At 38.3% G+C, this 22,439-nt stretch overlaps 1 protein-coding gene across 2 annotated transcripts in view; it reads left to right on the top strand.

The window, feature by feature from the left end:
- SLC5A8 (solute carrier family 5 member 8) overlaps positions 1-8,076 on the top strand; it is a 65,147-nt gene extending 57,071 nt beyond the window's left edge. Inside the window, exons 13-15 of one of the 2 annotated variants that reach the window (XM_017887295.1) lie at positions 1,633-1,736; positions 5,328-5,407; positions 6,171-8,076. In XM_017887295.1, coding sequence (XP_017742784.1) covers positions 1,633-1,736; positions 5,328-5,407; positions 6,171-6,296 — 310 coding nt within the window. In that variant the 3' untranslated portion in view covers positions 6,297-8,076. The remainder of the gene's footprint in view (positions 1-1,632; positions 1,737-5,327; positions 5,408-6,170) is intronic. The other variant, XM_017887296.1, reaches the window with a different exon arrangement.
- The last annotated feature ends 14,363 nt before the right edge of the window (positions 8,077-22,439 follow it).

The raw sequence follows: 22,439 nt of genomic DNA, 5'->3' as shown, positions 1-22,439 counted from the left end.
CATGTAGTTGAGCAGTTTCGAGTGAGTTTCTTTTTGTTTTGTTTTGTTTTGTTTTGTTTTGTTTTGTTTTGTTTTGTTTTCGACAGAGTCTTGCTGTGTCGCCCAGGCTGGAGTGCAGTGGCCGGATCTCAGCTCACTGCAAGCTCCACCTCCCAGGTTTTACGCCATTCTCCTGCCTCAGCCTCCCGAGTAGCTGGGACTACAGGTGCCCGCCACCTCACTGGGCTAGTTTTTTGTATTTTTTAGTAGAGACGGGGTTTCATCATATTAGCCAGGATGGTCTCAATCTCCTGACCTCGTGATTCGCCCGTCTCAGCCTCCCAAAGTGCTGGGATTACATTGAGTGAGTTTCTTAATCCTAAATTCTAGTTTGATTGCTCTGTGGTCTGAGAGACAGTTTGTTATCATTTCTGTTCTTTTACATTTGCTGCGGAGTTCTTTACTTCCAACTACGTGGTCAATTTTGGAATAAGTGCAATGTGGTGCTGAGAAGAATGTATATTCTGTTGATTTGGGGTAGAGAGTTCTGTAGATGTCTATTGGGTCTGCTTGGTGCAGAGGTGAGTTCAATTCCTGGGTATCCTTGTTAACAAACAAAGCTGGATGGAGAATGACTTTGACGATTTGAGAGAAGGCTTCAGACGATCAAACTTCTCTGCGCTAAAGGAAGAAGTTTGAACCCATTGCAAAGAAGCTAAAAACCTTGAAAAAAGATTAGATGAATGGCTAACTAGAATAACCAATGAAGAGAAGTCCTTAAATGACCTGATAGAGCTGAAAACCATGGCACGAGAACTATGTGACAAATGCACAAGCTTTAGTAACCAATTCAATCAACTGCAAGAAAGGGTTTCAGTGATTGAAGATCAAATGAATGAAATGAAGCGAGAAGAGAAGTTTAGAGAAAAAAAAAAGAGTAAAAAGAAATGAGCAAAGCCTCTAAGAAATATGGGACTATGTGAAAAGACCAAATCTACATCTGATTGATGTACCTGAAAGTGACAGGGAGAATGGAACCAAGTTGGAAAACACTTTGCAGGATATTATCCAGAACTTCCCCAACCTAGCAAGGCAGGCCAACATTCAAATTCAGGAAATACAGAGAACATCACAAAGATAGTCCTCAAGAAGAGCAACTCCAAGACACATAATTGTCAGATTCACCAAAGTTGAAATGTACCACATTTTCTTTGTCCAGTCCACCACTGATGGGCACCTAGGCTGATTCCATGTCTTTGCTATTGTGAATAGTGCTGCGATGAACATATAAGTGCATGTGTCTTTTTGGTAGAACCATTATTTTCTTTTGGCTATATATCCAGTAATGGGATTGCTGGGTCAAATGGTTTATCTACCTTATTTATGGCTGACTGTCCAATCACAAGAGCAGTGCCTGGGACATCATGCAGAATTGAATGAATAAACATGGCCTTCAAGTATTTTAGTATATAGCCAAAGTGAAATTTCACTTTCAATTCCTGATCCGATACGATAAAATTAGGACAGCAGGTTATGACATTAAAAACATTATTGAATATTGTATTTTGACCTTGCCATGAGAATCACTGGTATATACTGGTAGTTGCTAGTGGCATTACATGAAATCTTACAGTTGTGCTTTTGCTCTCTTAGGACTCCACTGATGGATAACTGGTATTCTTTATCATATCTGTACTTCAGCACTGTTGGAACTTTGGTAACATTATTAGTGGGGATACTTGTCAGTTTACCAACAGGTAACTATCTAAACATTAGTATTGTTGCATTTACCTCTATATTAGTTTTTACTGTATCTGTTTTATAGCTTTTTATGTTATTTTACTATGATCCTATTGATAGCTAGTTTAATTATTTCTTCTGTTTTACTCATGGGAAATCTGAAGGCCTAGACTAGAAAGCAGAAGACTCATTTCTATTTGAATCTTGGTTCTGCCCTTTAGGGCCTGCATGAACTTGGGCAAGTCATGTAGCTACACTGAGCCTCAGCTTTCTTATGTGTAAAATGAGGACAGTAATAATTGACCTGCCCATCTCACAGGTTGCTGTAAGACAAAAATAAGATGCTTGAAAACAACTTTGTAGCTACTATGGTGTTAGGGATTTTACACATATTTTTACAATAACCCAATATGCTATGATCTTTACATTGTCCCGTATTCATTCTTTGTAAACTGTAAGGAAGCATAGACAGATGATATCTAAACAGTGTGGAGGCTTTTTTTTCAGATGTTTATCATTTTTTTGAAAAGTATGTTTATTTTTAAAAAATCAAATTGATACACATAGTATATAAATTGGCTCTCTGGGATTGCTATAGAATGGTTATCTTGAAACTCCATTTTGTCCTCATTCTGTGAATTCTCTTGGCCCCTGTTCCTGTGTTGGGTTTTCTACTGCCTATATTCATTATTTCTCATTCTCATTTACTCCCTTAATTGAATGGAACACATCCTATAGCATATTCTCAAGAATGAGTAGACAAAAGAAGAGGTTTTGGAAACTTTGTGTGTCTGAAAAAAATTATTTAATCTATCTTATGCTTGATTGATTGTTTGAGTAGAAATTCCTAGGGCTGAAAAGAACTTTTCTTTTTTCTGAGAGGATGTCTGAACTTTTTTCTAGCTTGCTATGTTGCTGTTGTGACAGTGCCGTGCTACCAGCTGACACTTTGCATGTGTCCCATTTTCACAGTGACTGCCTTGGCCTAGGCCTTCAGTAAGGCTCGTTCAATCTGAAGATCCATGTCCTTCAGTTCTGGACATTTTCTTTTTTCTTTTCTTTTCTTCCTTTTTATTTTTATTTTTTTAAAATAATTTTCTGTGTTCTTTCTCTGGGAACTCCTATTAGTCAAACATTTGAATCAGAATCATGGACAGTTCCTCTAATTTTCTCGTTTTTTTCTCTCTTATTTTTCATCTCTGTGTCTTTTAGGTCTACTATGTGGGATATTTTTTCACTTACTTTTCCAATAATTCTCAAAGGAGTGCTCTGATCCAGTTTTGAGAATAGTCTGTAGGGGAACGAGGGCAGGGAAGAGGCTATTGCAGTAACCCAGGTGAGAGATCACAGTGCTGGGGCCGGGGTAGTGTGGAGTTGGTGAAACGTGCTGGGCTCCCTGACTCCCTACATCCCCTCACACATATGCATCCATAGCAGCCATGCCAGGGGAAGGGTGCACTGCCTCCTTCAACGTGTGTTTCAACTAGTCAGAAATCATACACTGTGTTCAAGGATGTCTGATGTCTTTGTTTGCTCCATGCTACAAAGTTGCCAGGACTGTGCCACTTTACAGAATCCTGCTATCATTTTATGTTTTTTTGGTACTGGGATAGCACCGTCTCTCAAACTTCTGTGACACTTGTATTTATAATTATAAAATTTGTTGCTATTCATTATTTCTCAAACAGTTGTTGGAACATATTCTCTTTCTTTTCCAAAAGGACTGTGCTCTTTCTCAAAAATAATATTCCCAGCACGGTAGGTTTATTAATTTTTTTGGTCCAGTTTGATATATTTTAAGACAGATTTTTTTGTTGTTATTGTTGAGATGGAGTCTCACTCTTTTGCCCTGGCTGGAGTGCAGTGGTGCGATCTCGGCTCACTGGAAACTCTGCTTCCTGTGTTCAAGGGATTCTCTGGCCTCAGCTTCCCAAGTAGCTGGGACTACAGGCACGCACCACCATGCCTGGCTAATTTTTGTATTTTTAGTAGAGATGGAGTTTCACCATATTGACCAGGCTGGTCTCGAACTCCTGACCTCAGGTGATCTGCCTCAGCCTCCAAAGTGCTGGGATTACAGGCATGAGCCACCATGCCCGGTCTTAAGACAGATTTTCATCTTTTCCCAGAAGTCATTCAGTTTTTCAGATCTGGAATACACCTAACCAGTCTCCCTGTACTATTTGCCCTTTGGTCCTTATTTAGCTCAGTTTTTAAAAGAAAGTGGAGTACCAGAGTACCTCCTTTGAGTACTCCTTTTTTTCTTTTAAATGCTTTGATTCTGAAAACCATATACAGCTATATCTTTTGTTTCAAAAAGTAACGCTCTACCTCAGTGACTGGGGTCCAGTAATAAAAGACACTTTGACTTCATTAACTTCACAAATAACTTATTCCTACTTCACAGAAGCAGTGAGTACCTTGAAAACTGGCAAGCAGCACACGGTTTTGATGTTCCTTGGGAAACAGATTTTAAAACCTATTGTAGTCTACTAAAACTCCCATAAGAGTACAGGCCTTGCAGACTTGGTTGGCGTTTCAGCACTCCCCTGACTTTTACTATACAGAAGGCTATGTTTTCATCAGGAAAATGGGGGCAAGTCATTCCTCAGTGAAATCACAAATTGTGGGCACAGTGATTGTTTTGTTTCTCTGTTTCTCTAGCACCTAGCAGCATCTCCAGCACACAGCAGGTACTCAATAACATTGCATGAATTCATTTAAAATTGATTCTATCTCCAGAACAGCAGAGGTTCCCAAAATTAAAAGTCTAGTATTTGTACTAAAGTAGTGGTTCTTAAACTTTAGAGGGCATAAGGATCCTCTTGGAAATTTTATAAAAATCAGGTTTCAGGGGTCCTACCCGCAGAGGTCCTAATTTGGTCAGTCCAGGCTAGAGTCTGGGAATCTGCATTTTATGTACATTCTCTGAGTGATTTGAGTAAGGGTAGTTTGAGGACCACTCTTTGAGGTACACAATTTTTAAAAGCATCCTCGTTGATCCACAAAAAATGCCAAAGCAGAATAGATTTTTTTTTTTTTTTTGTGAAGAAAACCTTAAGGAAGAGGATTTGGATCAAACATCAGTCAGCATACTGATTTTCATTTAAATAATTTATTCAGCAGTTCAGAATTTCCTGCATTTCTTCATAGACATGTATATTTGTAGCCACGAAAGTGGGGGAAAAGCAGCTCCACTGTCTGAAGCAGAGGCAGATGGTTTGATATTTTACTGATGGCATGGAGGGTGCTTTTAAACCAGTTTCCCTACCAGCATTGGGCCAGATGACTGTTTCTCTAGTTGAGTACCAGATGAAGCAGTTGGCTTGCATTTTTTGCTCTATCTCACATACATATATGTGATATATATATATATATATCAAGACTCATATTTATTATAGTGAGAGGCTTTCAAGACCCAGGGCTGACTAAGGGAAGGGGAATTGTGGGCTAAGTGATCAGCATTTTTAAGTTTCCCTTTCTCTTTGTGTTTTATGAATGTATGGAGTTGAATGTGTACAAGTTAAATGCCTGTGTAATGGAATGTCTCTGTGCAGTTACTGGTGTCCTTTTTAACAACGTAAGTCATGTACTTTTTTTTTTTGCAGGAGGAAGAAAACAGAACTTAGACCCCAGATATATACTAACCAAAGAGGACTTTTTATCCAATTTTGATATTTTTAAGAAAGTGAGTTGGCTTTCATTTACCATGAGTTAGGAAACTGGCCTTTATTACCTGGATAGAACACTAGTTAGTCCTCAGCCTCTTTCTTGAAAAGTGATGGACAAGGAAGGTATAGACCCTATATAATCTGATGATCTATATATGTTGGACAGCTCTCTATCCTGTGATGATCTATATCTGTTTTATAGCTCCATATCCTCTGATACACTATACCTATTGTTTATCTGTCTATCCTCTGATGAGCTATATCTGTTGTATATCCTCTTTCCTTTGATAATCTGTATCTGTTGTATATCTCTCTATCCTCTGATAACCTGTAACTGTTGTATATCCCTCTGTTCTCTGATGAGCTATACCTGTTGTATATTTCTCTAAATCTGTCTATCCTCTGATAATCTATATCTATTGTATCTCTCCAAAAATCTGTCTATCCTCTGATAACCTTTATCTGTTGTATATCTCTCTATATCTATCTATCCGCTGATAACCTATATCTGTTATAGCTCTCTGTATATCTGTCTATCCTCTGATAACGTAAATCTGTTGTTTATCTATTGTCTGATGGGCCATTTTATATCTATCTTCTGATAACCTGTATCTGTTGAATATCTACCCTCTGAGGAAGTATACCTGTTCTATATTTCTCTCCCTCAGTAGATTAGAAAGATGATGTAGAGAAATAAAAATAGTAGAAACAATTATTTAGAATTACATGAATGAAGAGCTTCTTTTTTCCCCCAATCACCATGTTAACATTTTCTTTTAGAAGAAGCATGTTTTAAGCTATAAATCGCATCCAGTGGAAGATGGTGGAACTGATAATCCTGCTTTCAACCACATTGAATTGAACTTCTCAGATCAGAGTGGCAAGAGCAATGGGACTCGTTTGTGAAGCAGCTCTAATACTAGATGCCCTTAAATGATGTTTCAGTTTTATATGTTTTCTAAGATAATTGGATCAGGTTTTCTTTGTGTGTGTGTGTTGTATCATGAATGTTTGGGGGATAAGTTTTTGTTAAAACAAAGTCTGGACTATCTTCACTTACTACATCATTAATTGATGTTACTCTGGAGTTTAGAATTTTGGCATTGAGATTTCCCTCTCTTTCCTTTATTTCAATGAAGCTGTAATTGTGAAAATTATAACTACATAGACGCTGAAAGTCTAATACACATATAGGCACATGTATTTGATTGTCAACAGTATATTCTTAAATTTGGGTATTACTGAAAATATTTTCCATGCCTTGGTGCTAGCATATAAGTTTGGAAGATTGCTGAAATCATAATTCATCTTGAAAGGAGCTTTTTTCCCTCCTACCACATACACCATTCTTAGGGAGCAATGAGGTAACAGGTCTGTGTTGTCTGGATCTTTGCTTTTTATTTCCCCATCAACCCAGGGCATATACTAACCTGCAAACTGATTCTGGATCAGGAAGGTAGTAATCAATAAGTATTCTGTCTGCGAAAGACCATGGACCCAATGATCAAAGTCTTCTTGGTGCTGTTCATTAATTCTTGTGCCTTTTGGCTTGTTTTCTAGAGTTTCTGGACTTTGGCTGCTGATACTGTCTTTATTTTTATCTGCACGCCCAGTTTCTGATCTATCAACTTGGGTTTTGTTGTACACTCTACCTGAGCTTGTCTTCATAATTTTCCGTTTATTGCCCTGGGTTTGGATATGTCTCAAGACACTCAAGTGAATCATGCCACCCCCAATCCTGGCTTATCATGTCCCAGACTATAAATTATGAACTCCCATTAGCTTGGTACTAACATATACTTGATGTAGGTACTTATGGATTTGATGATCCAAGAATATTCTTCAAAATGGTTAAGCTCCATGGAGTTAGATGACTGCACTTAATGCTATTAAGTTGAACTTTTGAATGTCAACTAATTTGCAATCAATTAAACTTAAAGATACATATTGATTAAAGATACATAGAAATTTTGAAATGTTAGTATATTTATCCAGTTAAAGAGCTAAATTATATAGGCAAACACTATGTTTTTTTTTAATGTCTGGACTCAAAAAATGCTTTGTTCCGTGTTTTAAAATTTTTAAGTAGCAGTCTCAAAGTTGCTTAGCTGTTTATTTTGCTATGTTCCCAGCTAAGAGTTTGGTTAATAGGATTTCATCAATAGCTTATTTTTTGTACAGTTTCCACATTAGATGCTGTTTAAAAGTTCTTTTTTAAGCTTTTCCATTTTTTTTAGAAACATAAGAGAAACATTTAGATACATACAAATGTTTTTATGATTAAATAATTTTATGCTTATTTTCTGATACGTGTTATTTAGGTAATCACACCCTGTACATTTAGAGGTTGCTAACTAACAATGTTAAGAAATAAAAAAAAAAATGGCTGGGCATGGTGGCTCACACTTGTAATCCCAACATTTGGGAGGCTGAGGCAGGAAGATTGCTTGAGGCCAGGAGTTTTAAGTCCATCCTGGGAATATAGTTAGACCTCATCTCTATCAATCAATCAGTCAATCAATCAATCAATCAATCATAGCTAGGCATGTTGCCACATACTTATAGTCCCAGTTACTAGGGAAGCTGAGGTGGGAGGATAGCTTGAGCCCAGGATTTTGAGGCTGCAGTGAGCTATGATTACACCACTGCACTCCAGCCTGGGTAACAGAGTGAAATCTTGTCTCTGAAAAAAAGAAAGAGAGAGAGATTTATATAACATTTAAATTGACTACATAAACCTGGGCAATGTGACGAAACTCCATCTCTACAAAAAATTACAAGAATTAGCCGGGCATGGTGGTGTGTGTCTGTAGTCCCAGCTACTTAGGAGGCTGAGGTGGGAAGATTGCTTGAGCCAGGAGGTCGAGGCTGCAGTGAGCTGTGATTATGTGACTGTACTCCAGCCTGGGTGATGGGGCCCTGTCTCAAAATAAATAAATAAATAAATAAAATAAAAAATAAAATAAATTATATATTCGTATATTTCTTATGTGGATATATGTTATTTTAAATCACTATATTTGTAAACAAATATCAAATTTTTGGGAGTCTTTCTACAATGTTTTAATAAGTAGAAAGATATATTGTTTGTTTTACATGAATATGTTTTGAACTATGGTTATTTGTTTAATAATTGTAAATGCACATGTGCGTAAAGTGCTTCAGTTTTGGAAGTCAAAGTCAGGTCACTTAACTTTTTGTCTTATCTGATTGCCAGGGAGTTACGCCATGTGTTCTTTTTTTTTGTTTTTTTTTGAGACGGAGTCTTGCTCTGTTGCCCGGGCTGGAGTGCAGTGGCCGGATCTCAGCTCACTGCAAGCTCCGCCTCCCGGGTTCACACCATTCTCCTGCCTCAGCCTCTGGAGTAGCTGGGACTACAGGCGCCCGCCACCTCGCCTGGCTAGTTTTTTGTATTTTTTTAGTAGAGACGGGGTTTCACCGTGTTAGCCAGGACCATGTGTTCTTAATGAGAAACTTGATGTTTCTGTTCTTGTTCATTTTCCTTTAGACAAAGTATATTTTTGTGACATTTAGAACTATCAATATTTTAGTTTTATAAACATATGAGAATGCCTGATAGAATTCTTAAGAAAGCAATGTAATATTATTAACTAAAAATAATTTATCTTAATTTCTAAATTTTGGATAAAACTAAATAAGAGTAAAATGTTAATCCATTGTCACATAAATTACATAATCTGCTACTCTTAGTTATTTTGAATGATAAAAACACCAGTGTGGGAAAAGCCACACAAGTTGTCTGTCAATGTCTGTTTTACTGTTGACAAGTTGTATACCCTTGAATTGACCCCTAATCTCCTCTAACAATGGTACACAGCACTAAGTTCCTACCTACCTCACAGAAACAATGTCAGTAGAAAAGATCAGGTTGAGCTCTTTGGCAAAATAGCACTTTACTAACTCAAATAGTGTTATTTAATATTTCAGTATGATTGGGAATCAAAGTTTGAGACAAAAGTCGTTTGCCAGTTTTAAAAAAAATAGAGCTGTTAATTTGCAATATCATGATGTAGAGATAGTGCCTTCTCTTAAAAATATGTGTCATGGAAATGTTAAAGTATGTTTAGGAGTCAGCAGGATTATTCAGATAGAGGGAATGTAAACTTTAAAGAAAAATATAATTTGGGAGGCAGAGGTGGGTGGATCACGAGGTCAGGAGTTCAAGACCAGCCCAGCCAACATAGTGAAACCCTGTCTGTACTAAAAATACAAAAATTAGCTGGGTATGGTGGTGCACACCTGCAGTCCCAGCTACTTGGGAGGCTGAGGCAGGAGAATCGCTTGAACCTGGGAAGTGGGGGTTGTGGTGAGCTGAGATCACACCACTGCACTCCAGCCTGGGCAACAGAGCGAGATTCCATCTCAAAAAAAAAAAAAGTACATGTGGTATTTTCTTTTCCATTCCTGACTTATGTTACTTAGAATAATAGCCCCCAGTTCCATCTAAGTTGCTGCAAAATACATTATTTCATTCTTTTTTATGCCTGAGTAGTACTCCATGGTGTGTGTGTGTGTGTGTGTGTGTGTGTGTGTGTGTCACATTTTTTATCCACTCATCGGTTGATAGGCACTTAGGTTGATTCCATATCTTTGCAATTATGAATCGTGCTGCGATAAACATGTGTGTACAGGTGTCTTTTTGACATAGTGACTTCTTTTCCTTTAGGCAGATACCCAATAGTTGTTCCAATCCGATTTTTAATTGGGGTAATTTAATCTTTTAAAATTTGGTCCAAGTTAATTGTTGATAATATCAGGACTTTAAAATAGAAACAGAAGTTCTTAACCTGAGGGTTTTTTCTTTCTCTTGAAAAAATATCAATTTGAAGTTTTAAAATTCTATTTTATATCTCAAAGCTGTAGTTTTGCTTGTGGGGTATAAAATTAAGTGGACAACTAAGCTAGAGAACTTAGGTGCCAAAGATGACCATGTTTATACCCAATCACCCAATTTGGAGCCACATATCAAAGAAGCAGTTGCCAGCGTTTCCCCTAGCCTGAAGTTTCCACTTGTCTGTTCTGCCTGTTGGTCATCTCATTTAAAGCACCTACTTACTTCCTACCTATTCAAGTCTTGGTTAGGCAAATGCAGATTTTCCATATACAGGAAATTTGGCATAACCTTTCACTTTGAAGGTCAAATCAGGTCTCTATCATTTAAATTCATCAAAGAAAGAATATTTTGAAGTTGTCAGCTTTGTTACTCATTCCCATCTTGCAATCACATATTTGTTATTCCCTTCTTCATTGAAAAAGGCTTCTTTTACCCCTTACTCACTCACATGTGTGCGTCAACGATTCGGGATTCTCTCCATTTCTGCTCTCCGCAACTTTCCAAAGCCAGACCTTTATTCTCTTCTGAATTAGGATCTGGTCTGTCACTGGGCTTTGCTCATTCTATTCTAGAGCTTCTCAAACTTCAGTGTTCATCAGAAGCACCTGGAGGGGCTGGTTAAACCACAGATTGCTGGGCTTCACCCCAGAGTGTCTGATTTAACAGCTCTCAGCTGGGTCCTAAGAATTTACCTTGCTCAAAATTTTCCTGAGGATGATGGTGCTTCTGGTCTGGGAGTCACACTTTGAAAACTACTGTTTCAGTCCACAGTTGTCTCTTTGGAAACCGAATCTGATGATTCACTCCTCTGCTTGAAGATCTCTATGACTACAGAATAAAAGACCTGTCCCTTAGCCTGATGGGCTTCTCAGAAGTATTTACTGGTATCCTCCTTCACATGTTACGTAGGCTTGTCACATCGAGCTTCCCATATGTGCTAAATGTACCACCCACTTTCTTGCTTTCTTGTTATTTTACATGCTATCTTCTTTGTCTAGGCTACCCATCCTCTGTCTACTTCTCAGATCTTTGTTTGAAAAACACCTGCTCAGTTGTTAGAACCCAGCTTACCTATCACTTCTCTAACTCTTGACACATTCCATGAGGGATCATGACCTTATACTTACCTCTAGCTCTAGTCATTTTGATGTACTGTACATGTATGAATGTACACAGGTGTCTCTTAGGTGGCACATAGTCTCTATTCCTGATGTTTCCATCTGGGTGGATGAACTGTCCATTAGAGTAACTTTCTGTATCTCTCTCTCTGCCCCTTTCCTCCCTACTTTCCCTATGTAAACAGGAAGTGACTTTTTGTGATCAGTAGGTCTGAGAGAGGAATCAGACATGTATATCTTACTCCTTTCCACTTCCATTTCTCTTTGGCATCTGCCTGCTTAAAGAATATGCATGATCTATGCCTTCCAGCCCCTTCCTCCCATGATCTCTTTTACCTCTATTACTCCATGCCAGGCCTTGCCATTCCCTAAAAACATGTTCCTACCTCATGGTCTTGTGCATTGCTTACAACATCCTACTCAATATCCATTTGGCTCACCCTTTCAGCTCCTACAAGTCTTTATTCAGATGTCATCTTCTAGGTGAGGTATTCTCTGATCTCTGTTTAAAATTGCAACTTCCTTCCTCCATGCACCTATCCCCCTTGCTTGCTTTCTCTCCTGTCTCTATTATTAGTGAACACACTATATTTTACTTGTTTGTTGTATGTCATTCCCCAATAAAATAAAAACTTCAAGAGGTCAGGATTTTTGCTGGTTCTGTTCAATAATTTCTCTAGTAGATGTAGAACATGGAAGGCACTCAACACAAATTGGAATACTTGCTTTTGGTCATGAGATAAGGGTTAGTGATAAAAAGAGCCTGCTTCCATAGGGATGCTTGGGGTCTTGACACCAGCCTGTAACTAGATGTGTGTAATTCTCAGATTTAGTGTTAGGGAAACTTTGTTGCCTTGTAGTTAGTCATGTCATCCATTACCAATAATATTAGTAATATTGTAATAAATAAGAAGCACATCGCTACTATCACTGAGTTTATTGTTTAATACAGAAAATGGGCAAAATACAAGTAGTTACAGTAAAGTGTTGTAACCTGAACACAGAGGTGCCTGCTTGCCACTTGAAGACTAAACTAAAGAGAGAAGAGAGTTGGTGGGAGGAAAAGCAGGTTTATTTGGAAAGCCAGCAGACCTAAAAGATGGTAAACTGTTGTCCTAAAGTAACATCATAAGTCAGTACAAATGGCAGATTATTTTTATGTTAAGAGCAGGGGGAAGGAAAGATGGGCGGGATCAAGAGGTGACTGACAGTTGCAGACATCTGGGCACCAACAAGGGTCTAAGGAGATTGAGAGTTTCTTTTTCCTTGGTCAGGTCACAATGCTCCTATAAATCTTCAATGAAACATAGTTGTTTACATACTTTCCTTTTAATCACAGAGTTAGTTTCAAAAACTACATGATTGTTTCTTTGCATATGATATGGTTTGGATTTGTGTCCCCACTCAAATCTCATGTGGAATTGTAATCCCTACTGTTGGAGAAGGGGCCTGCTGGAAGTTGATTGGATCATGGGGCAGACTTCCCCACTGCTGTTCTTGTGATAATGAGTGAGTTCTCACGAGATCCGGTTGTTTAAAAGTGTGTAGCACCTACCCTTTTGCTCTTTTCCCTCCTGCTCCAGCCATGTAAGATGTGCCTCCTTCCTCTTTGCCTTCTGCCATGATTGTAAGTTTCCTGAGGCCTCCCCAGACATGCTTTCTGTACAGTCTGCAGAATCATGAGCCAATTAAACCTCTTTGCTTTATGAATTACCCAGTCTCAGGTAGTTTCTTACATTTAATAGCAATGCAAGAACGGACTAATTCAGCATATTATCTCCGTGCTCTAAAATGATCCTAGCCTACACGCAGGAATGGGTAAAGGCTCCTGAAACAAAAATTGAGTTAGATATGTTAGTTCTTTTACTGTTTCATGGTCACAGTGTGATAAGTATTGCAATTGGAGCATTGTAACGTGCTAAGTGACATAAATATCATACTAGGGAGTAACAGGAATGTACAACAAGGGGCCCAATCCAGTTATTTCCTGACTAGGTGAAGAATAAGCTCAGATTTGAAAGATGTATAATCATTCACTAAGCAAAGGAAAGGAAAAGAAGAAGTGGTTTAGGCAAAGGGAACCACATGATCTAAAGCCTAGAGGATGGAGGAATTATGGTGCATAAGAAGAGTATGTATATAGGCACCAGCCAGATTGTGGGAAGCCATGCTTGAGGTTTTAGACTTTATCCTTATGGGGATAAGAAGCCATTGAAGAGTTGTAAGAAAAGACATATGATATGATCAAATTTGGATTTCTGAAAGCTCAGTTCACCGTAGCTATAAAGTGAAGAATGGATGGGTGGAAGGGAGTATGCCTCAGGATCAGGAGACTATTTAGGAGTCTGTGTTGTCGTCTTTGTGAGAGAAAATGGTGGCCTAGATTATGATGGTGGTAATGAGGATGAAGAAAGATAGATACATATGAGAGGATTGAATTGACAGGACTTGGTACATTACTGGGAAGAAAGATGTCAGAAATTACTTATGTTTTTCTGCTTAGGCATTTGGGTGGACATGGTGCCATTCATAAGGTAGGTTACCATAGAAAACTTGGTGTAGGATAGGATGCTCAGTTTCAGACCTATTGGGTTCCAGCAACAGTTCTCAACCCAGAGAAGTTCTTAAAAATAAAATAAATTAAATCTATGAGTTATTAGTGATACTAAAAAAATAAGCAATTTGTAACCATTCCATTTATCCTTTTCTTCTCCTTCTTCATCATTGTCTTCATCTCCTTCTCTTTCTACTATTGTTTTATTCATGTTGGGGTTTCATAGACTATTAGTAGCTAGTTATTTGTGGGAAAGGAAGGTATTTGAGTGGCTTACTAATTTTCTTGTCTTAGGTTGGTGCGAAAGTATTGCAGTTTTGTTAATATTATTTTCTCACACATTTTCCAGAAACTTCAAATTTTTTGCTAAATTTTTCAGAAAATTTGTTAATCTGAAAATATTAGATTAACTCTTACATGACAATTTATCTGGTTAACAAATTTCAGTTTGATAGTTCACTCAATATTTTAAAATATTCTTCCATTATCTTTTAGTGTCTATTCCTGATGTTGAGATGTTTGCTGTTTGCCTAGTTGTTATCCCTTGGAGATATAGTAGCCTTCAATATATGTGGATAAATCATTCTAGGACTCCCAACGTAACCAAAATTTGCGCATACTCAAGTCCTGTAGTCAGCCCTGCAGAACTCGTGTGTACAAAAAGTTGACTCTCCATATATGCAAGTTTCACCTCCTGCAAATACTTCATTTTTGGTGTATTTTCGATCTGCATTCATATGAAAAAAATCCATGTACAAGTGGAACCTTCCAGTTCAAACCTGTGTTGTTCCAAGGGGCAACTGTAATCTCTCTTTTCTTTGTAAGTGCATTTAAAATTTACTCTTTATTATGCTTTTTATCTAGTTTTGCCACAGTAGGTCTGGGTATGAATTTGTTTTTATGTCCTCCTTGGGACTTTAGTTTCTTCAGTCTAAAGAGTCATACCTTTAATATTGGAAATGTTTTAGGAATTATCTCTTCGAATATTTCTGCTTTCCCATATTTTTTCTATTCTGTGCCTCTTTAATTCCTGTTAGATGTATGTTGTACCTTTTAAATCCTGTCCTTCATATCTCCTAATTTGGTTCATCTTTTCCATCTTTTCGAATTTATGTGATGCATCCTGGACAATTTTCTCAGATATTTTCTCTCATTTCCCACTCCAGCTGTTTCTAAATCTGCTATTAATTTGTCCATACAGTTCTCCCTTTCAGTGACTTAACTTTTTTTCATTTCTAGAGTTAGATATGCTTCTTTTCAAAATTTGCTATTCTTTTCTTCATAATTTTGGATTTTTTCATTATTTTCAGTCATTATTTTATCACTTCAATAATTTTAACCATATTTATGACCCTTTAATTTTGTTATATTATCTGGAATTACTGGGGTGCTAGTTCTTTTATTAGTTCTTTTGCATAGTCTCTGTCTTGGTGGTTCCTTTTATTATGTAATTGATCATTTTTATCTGGGAGTTTATCTTCAGAAGAGGCTGCATTTTCTTCTAGTGACAGTTCCTTGAGCTGTGGTTAGTGAAAGTCCCTACATAGTTTTAAATTAGATTTTGCTGTGCCCTAGTTGTTTCAATGGCCTTCAAATAACTTTAAATTATCATCTCAAGTTAGGGCTTTTCTCTTAGGTTCATAATATAAATTTGCATCCTAGACCCATGGCACAAAACTTAAGTTTTGATGCCTCAAGTAACTTTGTTTGTTTTCCATCCAAAGAGTTGGCTAGAAGCAAACTTTCTTAATACTTCATTAAGCTTTTTGGTATATTTTTTAAAACCCCCTTTTAATTGATCAGGCTGTTCTTTAAGATGTCAGGCTTGTGGTGATACCTGGAATCAAATTCTAGCTTCTTTACATTCTGTAGGCAGAAACCTAATTTTTCCTCCCATGAAAACAGAAGAACTCAGCAAGTCTACATCTGCACTTATTCCTCAACATCTCCTGGCTTCATTGCTATGATTTGATTTCCTTTTCAAATCTGGGACTGGAGCTTCTCTTTTGTTCTTATAAATTTGACTATGCTTTAAAATGCTTATTTTGTAACATTTTACCCAGAATTTCAATGGTTTTGTAGCAGTCAGGGAAGTCTAGCTCTGTTATGATTCTTTTAACTTGTTCAATCCTGGGTTGTGGAGGTATGAGGAGATATCCATCACACATGGCAATTTCAAAGCAACATGCAAAATACAATAATATGAGCAGAACACATGAAAGCTGAAGGACAGTGAGAGATTTTTGTTTTTGCATAATAGTTTTACGGAGACACAATTAACATGCCATACAACTCACTCATTTATGTGCAACTAAATGGTTTTTCTATTTACAGAGTTGTACAATTATCAACACAATCTTAGAAAATTTTCATTACCCCCAAAAGAAACCCCATCCCATATTTTATTTATGCATGGATCAGTTGATGAACATTTGTGTTGTTTCCACTTACTGGTTATTAAGAAACATGTTGCTGTGAACATTTGTGTACAAGTTTCTATGTGAGCATATGTTTTCAGTTCTTTGGGAGATATATTTAGCAGTGGAATGGCTGGGTCATATGGAAATTCTATGCTTAACCATTTTGGGAACTGCCAGCCTATTTTCCAAAGCAGCTGCACTATTTTACATTCCTACCAGCAGTGTATGAGGGTTTCAATTTCTCCACATGGACAACACTTATTATCTGTATATTTTATTACAGCCATTGTAATGCATGTGAAGTGCTATCTCATTGTGACTTTGATTTGCATTTCCCTGATTGCTAATGACATTGACCATCTTTTCATGTTTACTGGCCATTTGTATATCTTCTTTGGAGACATGTCTAATCAAATCCTTTGCCCACTTTTAAATTGTCTCTTTTTTTTTTTTTTAAACTATTGAGTTGTAAGAGTTCTCAGAATTTTACATTTGAGACTTGCAATTAATATACTTAAGATATAAGCCCCTTAGATACATAAATTACAAACTTTTTTTGCCATTCTTTGGGTTAGAGAGTTTTTTTTTTAATTGAAGTTCTCTGAGTTACAGAGAAAAGTCACAGAATGGGACAGAAATATAAAGCCTCCTATTCACCCATTTAAGTCACAGTAGAAACATGACATTTTAGTAAATAAGACATACAAAATACCGTGCAATTTATAACAAGACCAGTTGTGGAAGTGGACAGAGAAAAAAAGGAAACAGATGAGAGAGGTGGAAATTTAAGAGGAGAGATAAATACATAGCTCTGCCTTTTTGCTGAAACCAAGCATGGCATCATTATATAACACTGGGTGGAAGCCAGGATGCCCAGGAAGAGCAAGACTGAAAATAAATGGTAGGAGGGATTCAAGGAATGCCTTGTTTTATATCCCTTTGGAGAGGCAAGGGTCTGGCCCCATGAGGTGGGAAAGGAGTCTACAAGTGAAGTGATCAATCAGAGAAGAGTGTGAGAGGGTTCAGAGGAAAGGATAGTGGTGGGATATTCAGAGCATTAACCAATGATCCAAAGTTTAGCCTCTTATGTTGACAATAATAAAACAGCTTGAATGGTAGGAGCTAGGTTCCCCAACCCTAAAGTGGAAATGGATTTCCTGTGCTGGGAAAGTTGGCGGGCCCAGGTGAGCACCAATGTATTATCAAGTCTCTGAGAACTATATTCCCACTGGTTCTCTGTGTCCTAACACCATATGTTGAGCTCTGGGATGGTGGCAGCAAACCACCATCGGTTTGTGGAATTTAAAAGCTGACAAAATCTGTTCCCCATCTTTTGGATAGAGCTTACAGTCACAAGACCTTAGGAAAGACACAACTGGGTGGTGTTTCTAAGCGGGCACAGGGCCTTGGGAAGTTAGAGAGACTTTACCTTGTTTTGTGAGCATTAGAAGAAGAAATTGCTGCCTGAGGTATCTAGGGGAATAGGTCTTTAAAGAGCCTCACAATTTTCTACAACCCAGGGTAGTGGAAAAACAGTATAATGACTTTCAAGCTCCCAAGGGCAGCATGGAGGTAGGCAAGGAAATCTCCGTGGCAGTAAAGTTCAATCAGGCTGAGACCTGCTTAGGTAATCAAGAATCTATGGTTGCAGAATAGAATATGAATATTACAAGCTGAGGCAATTTTAAAAAGGCGGATGGGGAGTAGTGATGAGAGGAAGAGATACTATTCTTATTCTCTTTTTATATCAAGTAGTAAATCGATACTGTAGCTAATTATTGATTTCAACCTTGATGCTCTTCCTAATCATTTCCCTTCAAATTAGACATCTGTGTTCACTGCTATATTCTTAGCATCCAGAACAGAACTGGCTGGCTCAATAAATATTTAATGAATGAGCGAATCCGTAGGATTCCCACATCTTAGAGTTTTTGTCCACTTTAAAAAAAAAAAAAAATGTTGCAGGCTTGATTCCCTGGGAAGCAGACTCTAATATGGAGGGTAGTGTGCTTGGCATTTATTTAGGATCAATACCTATGGAAGAAAGAAGAGGGAAGCAGGTTTGGGTAGAGGTGGAGGTTGAGCTGCAATGCAGGCTCAAGCAGAGTCTCCCCAAAGAGAGCTCTGAAGTGAGGGAGCCCTTCACAATTGTCCTAATATTGCCAGGCTTTCATATTTGTGCATCCATTAGTCATTGATGTGGGCTGCCACAGGAAGGGGCAGGTCTCAGACCAGGTGACCCTCTGCAATGAAACAGTCTGGAGGAGCCTGAGAGCTGGAGGGAGTCTGCCAACAGCACTCCCAAAAGCTTGGGCAAGACATCTTTCATTGAAGAGGGACCTTGGCAGCATACCATGGTGTCCACCCCATGAAGTAACTATATCTTAGAAAACTTAAGTCCTTTGTCTTACACCTTGGATCCAAACTTAGTTTTATCTGACTCCAGAGCCCATAATCGGAATAGAGTTGCTCTGTTGTACGTGTTGATGTAAACTCATTCCTAAACTGGCAAGGGTGCTGGTTGGACTTGGGAAGAGTTATTCTCAGTGTTCTGGGTTAATGTAAAATGCAGGCCAAGGTGAAGGACCTTTGTGTGGCACTGACCCAACCCATCAAGAAACACCCGGTGCTCCACCCAGCTGGGAGGCCTGCACAGCAGTGATCTGTATTGAATGATATGGTTAACTGATAATTGCTACTGTAACTAAGATTACAGTTTGAAATTGCTGCCCACCTGCCTTTCTACCAGGGTGGTAATTCACTAAAATATTATACAATCAGATAAAATTAATTAAACTCAGCTTGAATTGTAGAGTATTTTAAAGTGATTCAAATTATGGCCATAAGATATTGATTAGATCAGTAGTTTGCAGAATGTGGCCCCCTCCTAATAGAATCAACATTATCTAGGTACTTTATCAAAATTGAAATTTCCTGGTCCACCATAGACCTACTGAATCAGAAACGGTGGTGGCGGTAGGGCCCAGGTGATTCTGACGTATGGTAGAGTTTGAGAAATACTGGACTACATGAAAATTAGTAGGAAAAAATAAAAATTGGGTTTATAATTAGCAAATAAATGTTATATAAATGATTCTTTTAAAAATGATTTGTAGAACGACTACTCAAGTTAAGAAATAGTACATTGCCAGCACCTCAGATGCCTGTTTATCCCTTCTCACTCATACCCCAAAGCAAACACTTTTATTTTATGCTTTTATTATCTAGGAATACATCCTTGAGTACAAGTTTTTGAAGTTTTGCGTCAATAAAATAGTAATAAATATTTAAAAAAATGATTGGGGCCAGGCGTGGTGGTTCACACCTGTAATCTCAGCACTTTGGAAGGCAGAGGCGGGCAGATCACCTGAGGTCAGGACTTCAAGACCAGCCTGGCCAATACGGTGAAACCCCGTCTCTACTTAAAACACAAAAAAACTAGCCAGGCATGGTGGTGGGTGCCTGTACTCCCAGCTACTCAGAAGGCTGAGGCAGAAGAATCGCTTGAACCTGGGAGGCAGAGGTTGCAGTGAGCCGAGATTGATTGCGCCACTGCACTCCAGCCTGGGCAACGAGAGCAAAACTCCGTCTCTCACACACAAAATGATTGGACTATTTCTTTTACTTTGTTCATAGAACTTGTTTTGTATAATGGACCTCAGTCTATCCAAATGATCACAACTTCCTAATTAGTGAGGTCTGAATTAATGAAGGTTCAAGATTGCCTCATTGGGGGCTAACGTTTATGCAAGCTGCGACCCACTGGTAACAGCTTTACTATTTACTCTTTCCTGCCAGGGGATTAGTGGAATCTAAATTGAACAGTTAAGTATTTAAAACCACTCATGTGGTTTTAACCACTAAAAGAATTGTTAAGCAAGTCTTCTTTAATTTTTTTTTGTTGAAAATGTTATAAAATTGGTGTCTAAACGCTGACAGTCAATGGGCAACTTGGGAAATTACTCAATGTCTGTTTTGGAAAAACAGTAACTGGCACTTACATATCACATGTGATCTGAGTAGCTTTAACTCCTTCTCTAGAGTACAGGATTATATGAAGTTGAGGTCCTACCCTTAGTTCTTTCACGTTGAAATATATAGTTACAGGAAAGTGAATTTAAATTGATTACATGTTATTGTCTCCCTTTTAGAGTCATTTAAGAAGCACTGAAAACTTGTGTAAAGGCATCACACTGTTGGGCAATGGGGAAGGGGAAGGAGAAGGGGAAGGTGGATTTCTTGCCCTCTGTCACTGATATGGTTTGGCTGTGTCACCACCCAAATCTCACCTTGAATTGTGATGATCCCCACGTGTCAAGGGCGGGACCAGGTGGAGATAACTGAATCATGGGGGCGGTTTCCCCCATATTGTTCTCATGATAGTGAATAAGTCTCACAAAATCTAGTGGTTTTATAAAGGGCAGTTCCCCTGCACAAGCCCTCTTGCCTGTCACCATGTAAGATGTGACTTTGCTCCTCACTCGCTTTCTGCCATGATTGTGAGGCCTCCCCAGCCATGTGGACCTATGAGTCAATTAAACCTCTGTCCTTTATAAATTACCCAGTCTCGGGTATGTCTTTATTAGCAGCGTGAGAACAGACTAATACAGTCACTTACAAGCTATCTGGGGCTGTAAGATGGATATGCATGTCCTAGGAGAGGAATACTGCACAGGGGAAAGAGTCTGAGTGAGTAGGGCAGACTGTGCAATGGGAGGCTTTAGGGGAGCCCAGGGGTCAAGGCTTGGTAGACACATTTGTAGAGAAGTTGGAGTTTTACAGCGATGCCACTGAATTATCAATGGAAGGATACGATTTCCTTTCTATAAGAAATCTGGAAAGTATATGGCATTTATAGACAGGTTTCCACTTTAAAAAATCAGGCAACATATATTTTGCTAGTTTAAAGGTTAACCCTACTTGCTATTTGTTTTGTTTTGTCTTGCTTTGTTCTGAGACAGAGTCTCGCTCTGTTGCCCATGCTGGAGTACAGTGGCGCGATCTCAGCTCACTGCAACCTCCACCTCCTGGGTTCAAGTGATTCTCCTGCCTCAGCCTCCTAAATAGCTGGAACTATAGGTGCCCGCCACCATGCCTGGCTAATTTTTGTAGTTTTAGTAGAGGCAGGGTTTCACCATGTTGGCCAGGCCAGTCTTGAACTCCTGACCTCAAATCACCCACCTTGGCCTCCCAAAGTGCTGGGATTACAGGCATGAGCCACCACGCCCAGCCTGGTTGCTAACTATTTGGATAACTGTTTGGAATCACTACATTCCTGAGTGATCCAGACAACAGAGGCTTTTTAAAAAAACTTTTTTGTTGTTGTTTTTTATCTTCATAGTTTTTTTTTGGATGCAGGTGGTTTTTGGTTACATGGATAAGTTCGTTAATGGTGATTTCTGAGATTCTGGTGCACCTGTTATCCAGGCAGTGTACACTATGCCCAATATGCAGTCTTTGATCACTCACCCTCCTTCCACCCTTCCCCCTGGAGTCCCCAAAGTCCATTATATTATTCTTATACCTTTGCATCTTCATAGCTTAGCTCCCACTTATAAGTGAGAACATATGATATTTGGTTTTGCATTCCTGAGTTACTTCACTTACAATAATGGCCTCTAGCTTTGCTGCAAAAGACATTATTTTGTTCCTGTTTATGGCTAACTACTAGTCCATGGTATATATACTACATTTTATTTATCCACTAGTTGGTTGATGGGCACTTAGGTTAGTTCTGTATTTTTGCAATTGTTAATTGCGGACAGCTGAGGTTTAAATGAAGATTATAGTGTTGAAGTAGGATATTTCTAATATTCTAGTCTTATGAGGACTTATAAAATTGGGTAGGTTATCAAATCCTCAAATTATGGCATATTCATTATGGCTTATATTTAAAATATTCCACCGTCAAGATTGGGGAAAAAGTTCTTCAGAAACATATGCTGATATTTGGCTGTACTGTTTGTTTTTGCATGCATTTATTCAATAAACCTCTGATTTCCTGCAAAGTCCCTCAGATATTCTCCTCACATTAAAGATTCCACTGATTCTGTGATTCCTCTTATTCTTTGGGACAAAAAGACAACAGAATTTCAGAAGAGC

The sequence above is a fragment of the Rhinopithecus bieti genome, unplaced genomic scaffold, assembly GCF_001698545.2.
Source record: "Rhinopithecus bieti isolate Rb0 unplaced genomic scaffold, ASM169854v2 scaffold_15133, whole genome shotgun sequence".
In the NCBI taxonomy this organism is placed as follows: domain Eukaryota; kingdom Metazoa; phylum Chordata; class Mammalia; order Primates; family Cercopithecidae; genus Rhinopithecus; species Rhinopithecus bieti.
This window is presented reverse-complemented; position numbering and strand designations above follow the sequence as displayed.